This window comes from Miscanthus floridulus, chromosome 5 (genome assembly GCF_019320115.1).
Source record: "Miscanthus floridulus cultivar M001 chromosome 5, ASM1932011v1, whole genome shotgun sequence".
Lineage (NCBI taxonomy): Eukaryota > Viridiplantae > Streptophyta > Magnoliopsida > Poales > Poaceae > Miscanthus > Miscanthus floridulus.
In genome coordinates, this window is record NC_089584.1 from 2544756 (window position 1) to 2556343 (window position 11588).

General features: G+C 47.8%; 2 protein-coding genes and 1 long non-coding RNA gene across 4 annotated transcripts; 1 reads left to right on the forward strand and 2 right to left on the reverse strand.

Annotated features, from left to right (window-relative positions):
• Nucleotides 1–356: 356 nt before the first annotated feature.
• On the reverse strand, nucleotides 357–1528 carry LOC136451262 (uncharacterized). Its single transcript, XM_066451977.1, has 2 exons — nucleotides 1517–1528; nucleotides 357–1445 (listed from the first exon to the last, which is right to left on the reverse strand). The coding sequence occupies exons 1-2, from the start codon at nucleotides 1526–1528 to the stop codon at nucleotides 357–359; spliced, it is 1101 nt and encodes a 366-aa protein (XP_066308074.1).
• A 20-nt stretch (nucleotides 1529–1548) lies between these two features.
• On the forward strand, nucleotides 1549–4784 carry LOC136449375 (uncharacterized). Of its 2 annotated transcripts, XR_010758018.1 has the most exons (4): nucleotides 1549–2776; nucleotides 2846–2914; nucleotides 3797–3890; nucleotides 4573–4784. It is a non-coding gene; the product is annotated as an uncharacterized lncRNA (long non-coding RNA). The 2 variants fall into 2 exon arrangements; XR_010758019.1 differs by lacking the exons at nucleotides 3797–3890; nucleotides 4573–4784 and adding an exon at nucleotides 3003–3707.
• A 3278-nt stretch (nucleotides 4785–8062) lies between these two features.
• On the reverse strand, nucleotides 8063–9328 carry LOC136449372 (uncharacterized). Its single transcript, XM_066449391.1, has 3 exons — nucleotides 9029–9328; nucleotides 8768–8953; nucleotides 8063–8677 (listed from the first exon to the last, which is right to left on the reverse strand). The coding sequence occupies exons 1-3, from the start codon at nucleotides 9259–9261 to the stop codon at nucleotides 8257–8259; spliced, it is 840 nt and encodes a 279-aa protein (XP_066305488.1). The 5' UTR covers nucleotides 9262–9328; the 3' UTR covers nucleotides 8063–8256.
• Between the last annotated feature and the right edge of the window lie 2260 nt (nucleotides 9329–11588).

The following is an 11588-nucleotide window of genomic DNA, read 5'->3' on the forward strand; positions in this document are numbered from 1 at the left end:
AAGACCACCGGAGGATGCTCATGGTACGCTTCTTGGCCTGCATTGACCTTGCACATGATCGCTACCCGCCGGAAGAATTATTCACCACACGGGATGGTGTTAGCTCCTGCATGGAGGTCTTCGAGGTGGACGTTATTGGGAGGCGGCTGATCCCACTGAACGGCATTGGCAAATATGCAGCATTCGTTGGTAAGACTTATTCTGTCATGCTTCCTACTGACAAGTTTCCAAAGCTTGCTCCCAATTTGGTGTACCTCAACTACCGCCACCAGAAATGGTGTGACTTGGGCATCTACTGCTTCAAGGACAGGAGGATAAGCCCACCAAGGGAGTTCACACAGGGTACTTATCGGAGGTTATTCCCTTGTGCCTGCCACTGGGAGCTTGCTGATTATCTGATCGTCGACATCCAACAGCTGAGGTAGTACTTCTTTCCTTCCCTTATCCAAGCCGAGCGCTCCCAAGCCCGGGCGTAAGTTTCGTAAGCCGGTCCGTGGCATGGGCACCTCGGCAGGCTCCGGGGTGTCAAGCCGCACCGCGAACGCCGTGTGTCTCAGATGCCAATAGGCCACACCGCCGATCACGATGCTCTGGCCAAGTTCGCGCGGTTCATGGCTCGCCATCTTTGGGCCCGACCTTCTAACCTCCGTGTTCCAGCGCTGGGTGTCCGACGAGTAGGACCGCATCACCGTGAAGCTGGGACGGTTGTAGACTATGACCAGCCGGAAGAAAGCCGACAATGGCCGTGGCGGGTCTCGGTCCTGGCTGGTGTAGAGCGCGCACGCGTAGTCCCCCGGGTTGTCCGCGCCGGCGAGAGGCGGGAGCAAGGCCGCCATGTGCCCCCTCACGGGGTTGCACACGCACAGCGTCACCCTGTACCGTTCCTGCTGGAGCTCTAGCACGAGCCAGCCGTTGCAGGCCGCGACGGGCCGGGCGTGCTCCAGCAGCTCGCGGCCACGATCGCCGCCCATCACGGCATCGGCTAGCGCGGTCCAGGACGGGCACCGCAGGCCGGTCAGCCTCGCCGCAGCGGTCGTCAGGACGAAGCAAGGCTGCGTCGTCTGCGCGGCGTCGGAGGAGACCGGCCGCCGCCTGCTGCGCACCCTGGTGCCGCCGCTCCCCTGGTAGAAGCAGCCTAGGGTGAGGCCGGGCAGGGACGACGGCAGAGGCAGGGCGCCTGAGAGCACGGCGGCGTCCTTGGCCACGACGCGGGCCCAGCGCCGGCAGGTGGCGGCGGCGCGTACCACGTCGGCTGCGCTGGGGAGCCTGGCCAGGACGGGCGAGAGAGCGTCGTCTGGTATGGAGATGAGGGCCGTGCCATCGTCGTCGCTGCCATGCAGGTCGCCGTCGTCGTAGGTGCAACAGCAGCTCGACGGCAGGGACGAGAAGCTCGACGGCGCTTGCTCCACACGTGACGGAATGCTAAATCCAGGTGACGTTGCACTCTTTCGATGATATTTTTCGGAGCGATAAAGTTTCGATGGTATTTTCCGGAGACTGATGCTATATATGAGACCAATTTTCCCATAAAGAAAAGGCAGCGGCGACTGCACCGACGAAGCCCACCGCTCCTGAAACCTCAGCCACCTGCGCCGTGGCCCCGCCGGAGCGCCGCCCCAGCTGTGCCCTCCGGCCGCCCCACCCCGCACCAGGGCTCAACGCTGGCCCCGCCAATCCCCGCCGCTGGCTCTCCGCTGCACGCGTCCCCGCTGCGACCTCCCCTCTCTCTCTCTCCCTCTCCCGACGTGGTGGCGCTGCGGGAGGCACAGAGCGCGCAGTCTGGTGGAGGATCTGCTCGGTGACCGGACCTGCTGCATTATCTGATCTGCGGCCGGCTTTGCCGTGGATGCACCGGATGGCGACGGCGCATCGCCTCTTCCTCTCCCCGGTGGTGCTTGCGCCCGGTTGCCCTTCCTCTCCTTCTTCTTCCCCCTCCGAGTGCTTTTCATTTTTTAATGAGTTAGTACACACTTGTGGCTATGTTTCAATTGATGATCTGTATTCTGTAGTCATAGTTGGAGTAGCATGGTTTGGTCTCTAATAATTTGGGCTCAGTGTTTGGTTAGTATCTTTTTTTGGTACCTGGTATGTGTTACCATACACTAAAAGTTCAAGTAGACTGATGTTGGTGTGCTCGATTCCAGATCAAAATGAATTTTCAAGCCTCCTTCTTGGGTTCTACTTTGTGATGTTTTCTCCAACTGCTTTGTGATGTTCAGCATTTGTGCTTATTTCTTTGGGATTCAACTGATAGATTCATTTGTTACACGCCTCTACATATCTTATTGCTCTTTGTTCACATATTCGTTCCATCACTACAGAAAGATATGGCTCATTGTCTAAAAAAAAGGAAACCTACAATTAAGCTAAAAGGAATATGTAGACATTTATATGCTGTGATTTATTGATTCTTGCTCCTATGCAGCCTACGAGTTATCTCCTCCACATTTAGTTCCAGTTGAATTTTATGGCTGCTACTTTTAGTTGCAATCAATTTACTTTTCTCTTCAAGATGCAGCCAGAAGTCCCCTTTCCTTGATTTTTCAGGTTGTCGGCCTTTTTGTGCAGCTTCTCTGAATTTTTTTATTTCCTCACCCATCCATCTAGGTTGTGATGCTGGATACATATATAAACCACCACCAGCTTATCTGTGCATGGCACAACCTCAAAGAAGATGATTTTTTTTTCAGGACTATGGATACAAGCCGTGCACTTCCATTTTTGAAATGTAATGGCCAAGAGCCTATTTACTCTTTACAAAAAGGCGGTCCTTTGGGTGAGTGCGATCCTTTTGCCCCAGTTTTTTTTTTTTTCTCCAGCAGTCCTAATTCCTTTCCTCCTCCAGCTGTGGTGCCCAGGTGGTGTTTCGCAGTGACTCGGACAACAACAAATGGTCCTCCTGCACGCCTTTTCGGTGACTATGCTGCTTTTGCCGTTTCTTTTCATCTTCCTATTCGTCTGATTCCTGGCGTTTGGCGCTGTACTGACCATATTTTGCTTAGGCCCCGTTCGCTTCGCTGAAAAAACAAGTCGAAATATTGTTCCAGCTGATTTGTTGTGAGAGGAAAATACTGTTCCGGCTGAAAAAGACGGATTATAAGAGAAGCGAACAGGGCCTTAATAAGAAAGTTTACCATGTTTGCCTACAAACTAATTGATGGCACATCACAGTTGTGGCCACATGCCCTACGTATTATGAATATGACCTTTGTTGTTCAATTCAATGTTTATGTGTGCCTTATTGAAGTTGATAGATATATTTCCCATACCGAAGACATGTTCTTAGACATACATTTCAGGATAAATGACTGGAAAATGTTCAGGTGCCTTGGCAACGCCAAAATTTGTTTCTGTGCACTTAATGAACTTCTGTGAATTTCGTCATCTGAGGGTTGGTCAGAATTTGTGGATTTTATCATTCCAGTGTGAAAATGATGATTGTGTTTATGCTGGTCTTGCCATCGGGCTTCAGTCAATGAGGCAGATTGTATGGTGTATTTTAATTGATGTAGTACTCGGACCATTCCATCCTGCTGGAGTACCTTTTTCTGTGGTGATTATGGATCACTATCAGGCTTCACACTGGAATATCTGTATAATTCCATCGTAGCAGCTTATCATGTGTCATGTGGAGTTTACATTCACATTTGTATATCTGTATAATTTGTAAACTGTTAGATTGTGCTATGGCAAACGACGTATTCTGGTCCTCAACTGCTGCTCTGCTTAGCCTTGCATTTCTCTGCTTGCCTGCTGCTGTATTCTGGTCCTGAATTTTTAATGTTCTTTTGAACAGATTAATTTCTATGCCAAAGGATGAGGCAGTAACCATCAGACTATTTCGCGGCCCATGGACAAACAGCATCGCAATCCCAGATACCGCAGCACAGGTGCGGACGTCTGCTATTAAACAGTGGACTATACCTGTTCGTTTGTCCGTAAACGATCGTAAATTTCTAGCCGGGAACAGTGTTTTTCTCTCACACCAAACCAACCAGCAGTAAATAATCCACGATACGATACGGCCTCCTGAACAGGGGCGTTTCCTGTGTCCTATCATTCACTCCTATGTTCACTAGCTGCATATTGCCTAGCTGTTTTAGCTGTTGTATGATATCTTCACTAGGGCCTCACAGTCTATTTGGTTCTATAGGGCTACCAGGAATACCTCATCCTACAAGATGACAGGTTACTATTTTTTGGCGTGCCTTGCGAATATTGAAATAGCTTCTCAGTCTCCAAACGTGCGAATGCTATGAAACCTGGAACCACGTCATCACATTTCTAACCCACGTAAATATGGTTAACTAAAAGCTAAAGTAATTTCCGGTGTCCAAATGGAGCTGCGCTCCTGTATTAGACGCCATTATCATATAGTAAAGGCCGCATAGGTTTTGTGCCCTCTAAATACAACTCCATTGCCTCCATGATCCATGGACTTGCACCGCCCTTTTGTTACCAAGTAGCAATACCCATCCCACCCCCACCCCAAAAACCTTCACAATACTCTATTTGTTACCCTCCTTTACTTTTAGCATCAGATTATAAACCTGCTTTTGGATATGTACGCAGGGATCAATTGCTTGGGGTGGAAACTACGGCACATTTCTGTTTATTTCCACCACATATGCCGGCTTAGTACCATCAGCAATTGTCCATCGAAGCACAGATTCTTATTACTTTTGTAGTCCTATTCCCCGTGCATAGAGTATGGCACGGTTTGTAAACTTCTTTTTGTACATTTGATGTTTCTTTTGGTCTTCGAGTGCTACATACTTTACCCCCTCCCGCGAGACAACCGAATGTGAAGTTTGCATCAGAATTGACTCGAATCACTCACTGCGTATCCTATACATTGTCAGCTTACTGCCCACGCGACGTGACCAAAAATAGCTTGGCCATGAACTCGCAACGCAAAGGGCTTTGGAGCTTGGACATGCAGAGCCTCAGCAATCAAACGCCGCATCCAAATCAGTTCGGCTGGTCATAAAAGCTGACTTGTTCGGCTTCTTTTTTTTACCGAAACAGTATTTTTTTATAATAATTCAGTCGGAACCGTATTTTTTTAGCCCAACGAACGGGCCGAGGTGGCCTGTTTTGTTCGCACAGAAACCACGCTGGTCGTGGCCTGTGCGTGGTGTGGGTACTTCTGTGCTTTAGAACGGGAACAGAGGGAGGTGGGTCCAGCGCTTTCCTAGAATTTTATCTGACCCGCGCACGAGAGTAATAGAGTCGGATTTTTTACGGAGCGCGCGCGCAAGAGAATACTTTGAACGAGGTGGGGCCAGTGGTTTCCTCCGGTACCGCGTAACGCGTAACAGTGGACGTTTCCTTTTTACGGTTTTTATTTTTACCAAAGACTTACAACCCGTTCGTTTGGCTGTGGCTTATCGTAAACGATCGTAAATTTTCAGCCGGAACAGTATTTTTCTCTCATACAAACCAGCCAGCAATACTTTTTCATGAACCAGCACGATATGAACTAGCCAACCGAACAGGTTGTTAGTTCTACCGTGGACGATTCCTCCAGAGCCTTTTTCGGTGCAGAGAAGAGACGTGGGGCTACCGACCGTCCCCCACGCGAACTCAGAATTGGCTTTGATATGGACTATGTATAAGTTTGTGGACTGAGTATACATATTTGGTAGTCTTTGTGACATGGTAGTGTACGGTTTTGGTATCACTCGGTAGATGATTACTTAGAGTCTTTTTAGGTGTAGAGAAGAGAAGAGAAGTGATAGACATATAATGGCACATGTGGGTAATTTTGTAGAAAAGAAAATAGATATAATGGTTATCGATTGCTTTGGTCTTTTGATTTGATGGCCAGATGTTTCTGATGGCATATTAGGGTGGCCAACCAAGTAAACGTGATGGTAATAAGTCCATCTAAATTACGATAGGAAAATTCAAGTTTTTACTCGTACGTAGATTTGGGCTATATTTATTTATTATCTATATAATGGCACAAGTGGGTAATTTTTTAGAAAAATAAAATGGATCTTATGGTTAGCAATCGTAGATTTAGGCTATATTTTTTATTATCTATATAATGGCACAGGCGAGTAATTTTCTAGAAAAGAAAATAGATCTGATGGTTACCAATTGGTACGGTGTTTTGATTTGATGGTCGGATGTAAGAATTTATAGTATTTATCTTTTTCTAGCGCGTCTAGCGAGACTTAGCCCCTTCATTGGAGCCCCAAAATAGTAATAGTTAGATAGAAACGGAATGGAGTATATAAATACACTTTTTCTAAGGAACAGTCACCTGAAATCAAGTTTTCATTCAGGCGACGTGTGTGGTCCTCAATCTTGCTTCAAGATTCGTGTCTATTGAGTGTGGTACTGGTTAATTTTTTTGTGTCGATAGAAGAGACGTGGGGCTACCGACCGTCCCCCACGCGAACTCAGAATTGGCTTTGATATGGACTATGTATAAGTTTGTGGACTGAGTATACATATTTGGTAGTCTTTGTGACATGGTAGTGTACGGTTTTGGTATCACTCGGTAGATGATTACTTAGAGTCTTTTTAGGTGTAGAGAAGAGAAGAGAAGTGATAGACATATAATGGCACATGTGGGTAATTTTGTAGAAAAGAAAATAGATATAATGGTTATCGATTGCTTTGGTCTTTTGATTTGATGGCCAGATGTTTCTGATGGCGTATTAGGGTGGCCAACCAAGTAAACGTGATGGTAATAAGTCCATCTAAATTACGATAGGAAAATTCAAGTTTTTACTCATACGTAGATTTGGGCTATATTTATTATTATCTATATAATGGCACAAGTGGGTAATTTTTTAGAAAAATAAAATGGATCTTATGGTTAGCAATCGTAGATTTAGGCTATATTTTTATTATCTATAATGGCACAGGCGAGTAATTTTCTAGAAAAGAAAATAGATCTGATGGTTACCAATTGGTACGGTGTTTTGATTTGATGGTCGGATGTAAGAATTTATCTTTTTCTAGCGCGTCTAGCGAGACTTAGCCCCTTCATTGGAGCCCCAAAATAGTAATAGTTAGATAGAAACGGAATGGAGTATATAAATACACTTTTTCTAAGGAACAGTCACCTGAAATCAAGTATTCATTCAGGCGACGTGTGCGGTCCTCAATCTTGCCTCAAGATTCGTGTCTATTGAGTGTGGTACTGGTTAATTTTTTTTTTGTGTCGATTTAGGGTGTGTTTAGTTCGCGAAATGAAAATATTTGGATGTCACATCGGATGTTTCGGGGATGTCGGAAGGGGTTTTCGGATACTAATAAAAAAAACTAATTACATAGCTCGTTTGGAAACTACGGGACGAATTTATTAAGCCTAATTAATCCATCATTAACATATGTTAGTTACTGTAGCACTTATGGCTAATTGTGGACTAATTAGTCTTAAAACATTCGTCTCGCGATTTTCAACCAAACTGTACAATTAGTTTTTTCGTCTATATTTAATACTCTATGCATATGCTGTAAGATTCGATGTAATAGTTTGGGGTGAAAATTTTTGAAACTAAACCAGACCTTAGATCAAAAGCTAATTAAACTCTTCCTAATTAAAATACTCTCTAGTCTAGGAATAGTAGTTTCCGATTTCAACTGACAAACTGACTTGATACCTGACAGAAACACGTAGCAGATCAGAAACACCACCTCCCTCAGCATCAACCAAATGGGGTGTTTGGTTGCCCTCCTAAATTTTAGTCGTTGTCCTATTGAATGTTTGAATACATGTATGGAGTATTAAATATAGACTAATTACGAAACTAATTATATAGTTTACGATAAATTTGCGAGACGATCTTTTGAGCCTAATTAGTCCATGATTTGATAATGGTTTGCTACAGTAACCATGTGTTAATGACGGATTAATTAGGCTTAAAAAATCCGTTTCGTGGAGTACTGACAGATTATGTAATTATTTTTTATTAGTATCCGAACACCCCATACAACATCCTCCCGATATATCTCCTTGATTTCAGTAGCGGGATCAAACACCCCCAAATAATAAAGGTTACTAGTAGAGCACAGAGAAAGAAGATTTTTTTACTAGCGGAGAAGTTCCAGAATTTTTAATGAGCAATAGTTCCAAGCGAGAGCGTGTTCAAGCTCCCCCGCGGCCATTTGGAGCACAACCCGGCGTGGTGGCGGTTATCGGAGCGAAAGAGCGCTCTCTCGCTCAAGCTCTCTTCCCGGTCCTTTTCGAGCTCCCCGGCCGGTCAAGCTTTGGTCTCCGTATTGAACCTGAAGTGCTCAGATTCCTGCACAGCCCTCGGCTTCGTGCACGGCCTTTTGGAGCTCATCCGCCATGCGCTGGGCTTCGGAGCGACAGCGGTCTATGTCGCTCGCCAGGCGGTGGGCCCGCTGCTCCGCCGCGTCGGCCCGCTGCTCCGCCGTGGCTGCCCGCTGAGCCATCTCGCCGGCCCGCTGCTCCGCCGCGTCGGCCCGCTCAGCTTCCTTGGCGATCGCGACCAAAAAGGCTTGTGTAGCCGCCGCCTGCAGCTGCAGGGCTTTGTCGACAGCGTAGCGAGGCTGCTTCTTCGCACCGAATGCTGACGTGAACACATGATGATGATGGTGGTGGTGGGCAGCGTCGTCCACGTTAACCGGGGTGCCCGCCTGGCTGCTGGACTCCGCCGCGGACACCGGATGATCCGTGGGCGCTGAATCTAGCCTGTGGTGTGGTATGTGGGGAAGAGTCAGAGATAATAAGGCGACGGGAGACGAGGAGAATGAAATCAAGGGGAGCGGACAGCACACTTACTGAGAAGAAGGGTCGAGCTCGAGGTCGATGATGACCGTTCTTTCTGGCTCTGGCACCAGCTGGTGGGCAGCGTCGTCGCCCACCACGCCCCCGTTGCCGCTGCTGAGGACCGACGATGGCGGGCTGGGGTCCGCTTCCGCCCTAAAAGAATCCGCCGCCAGGGTCGTCAGCGCTGTAGCCAAGCTGCTGTAGCGTAGCAGGAATGGCCGTGAGATGGATGGAGAGGAGATTGAAGGGGTGCGGTGCGGACAGCCGACTTACCGAGAAGGAGGAGGCCTACGGATGAAGAGCTTGGGTACGGCGAAGGTCTGCGATACCCCACCCTCCACGTTCGGTCGGCGACGGGCGGAACGACCCGCGTGTTCGACCTGGTGTGGGCGCTTCCCGTGCCCCATCTCACCCGTGCTGCCAGACCCCGAGCCGAGGGGTTGTTGGGTTTCAGTCACGGCCGGAGGCGGCTTCACGTGATCGGGCGCAGCAGCGGTACTTGCCATCTACGCCTTCAACAGCGATCAAGTCGCGTGTGGGCGCAGTTGGGAGAGGAGGGGGGAGGCGGGCAGGCGTGCGGAGGCAACGGTGCGGTGGCGGTGGCGTGGGCGCGCCGGGGTCGGGGTCGGGGTCGGAGGCGAGGAAGAAAGGGTCAGCTTGGGCTACTGCTCGGCTACTGGTGTTGTAAAAGGTGCGCCGGCTGTCATATGCGAACCCCACGATGGAGATCGTTAACGTGCTCTGGGGTTTCTGCGCTGCTGTCGCCGCTGTACGGAGTACTCGATGCTTCTTTCAGGGAGGTTCCTCCAACGCTCGCTCCGTCAGGCATGGTGTGGCATTGAACTTTCAATCAAGCGCCGGCAAAACCAAAGTGCCGCCTGCCTGGATTTCAAATGCTCAGCAAGGGATAAGTTGTCCTACTACTACTACCTGAGAGAAGCTGCTCAGCAAACGCATTATGCTCCTTGAGTCCTCGTCATTAGCCATTCCGACAAAAGGCCCTTCTGGTATGTCTAACAGTTTGTATCACGTCTGAATACTTTGAAGAGGTACGTTAAGCTACCTCTAAAAAAACCTAGTACAGTTGTTTTCGCAAACGTTTTTCAAACCAGTAAAGCTACGGCTAAAAAAAATTGTTCCATAAAGAAGGAACAACGGGAGCTGGTCCTATTGCTCTATTAATGAAAACATGTTTAAGCACTTATGCGAAAAATCTTATATATACCTAATATTTGTTTTCGAGAAACATCTATATGGATACCCATACCTACCTAATATTAAAAAGATAAAAATTTCTCTCCACCTATTTTGATCTGGCCCATTCAATATGGCCCAACCGTCTGACCCACTCACTTGCTTTCTTCCGGCTCGCCTCCTCATCCGCGCAGCTTGGACGCTCCCCCGCTCATCTGCTCCGACCTGGTCTCCCCCTTTGCCACGAGCTCTGGTATCTCCATGCCCAGTCCGATGGCTCTCAGTGGTACCTGCTAGATCACCGCCGACATGGATCGACCGGAGATCAGGCGTGTCTGTTCGGTGGTTTGGGGAAGAGGATGAGAAAAAGAAATACAAGAGAAGGAAGGGTTCCAGTTGGATAAGTGCGAGAGAAAAAGAAAAGGTGGGAGGATCTAAATTGAAAACGTTTAGCCTCCTGCTACTGGGCTAGAATCCACCGCGTGGGCCTTTTGCGCCACTGGACTGGCCCGAGCCGTCCCTTTTCGTTTTCCCCTTTTTCTGGTAAAACATCAAATTGTAAATTATGTGTAAAATCGTAGAAAAATCATAAGATAGCAAAACTAATTTTTTGAATTCCTCTTGACTAGGTCTACACTTTACTATAAAATATTTGGTGTAGCTATAGATCTATGTTTTCTTTCGTAAACTGATAAAGGATGTTTCCATAGTCCTTTTGCAGTGAAATTTTTATGGTAATCTTTTTATTGATATGTAGGATCTATGATAAAAAATTCATGTACAATAGATGCATATTGACTGAGTTAAAGTTTAAAAGGAAAAAACGTACAAATGATATACAACAAAGGAGCACGGAGCACTCGAGGCCACCCCACCACAGGTCACAGGTCTGTCTCCCTGCAAATAGTGATGCAAGCGGGCTTAATACCCCTATAGGTGGCCCACATGACACCGCATCAGCCACTTACAAAACTTGTGTCTCTGGATGCATGGCTTGGCCCTACGCTTGGTCTTGCCGCCACCGCGCAGAAGCACCTCATTGCATCAGCATCAGAAAACATGCATTGATAGGAAGATCAGGATTCCATGGCTCGAAGGCCACAACGGCGAGGTGATTGTGTGGTGTTCACGGAGTGCGATGCCATGGAGCGATGGTGCGGAGCCAAGCTCGGCAACTAGGGTTCTCCAATCTCTGCAAGCTCATTGGTCCTGTTACATGTGAAGCGTCCCGTTGGGTCCAGCGCCTACGATGAGGCTCTATCTGGGACGCTGACTCGTCAGCGGTGCACTAGGCGCGATGCTGTCGTTCTGACCATGCAGCACCTGTCCTGCATCGCGCATTACGCTGAAGTAGCAACGCTATGACGTGGTGGGAGTGCACACTTCAGAAGGTACGGAGGAAAACGTTGTACCTTGCATGGCGAGCTAGAGGAGATAGTAGCGATGTTGAGTAGTAGGTCGACGAGGTGGAAGAGACGAACGACAACTGCCATAGGTGTTCCGCACACTAAAAAAATTTGATCTTTTGACATAAACAATCATTTCTTTTACATCTAAATCTTCAGTAAATAAAAGTTAGTATATGTTTTTCTTTGACCTGTCGTAACGCACGAGCAATTTTGCTAGTGAGGAAAAAAAA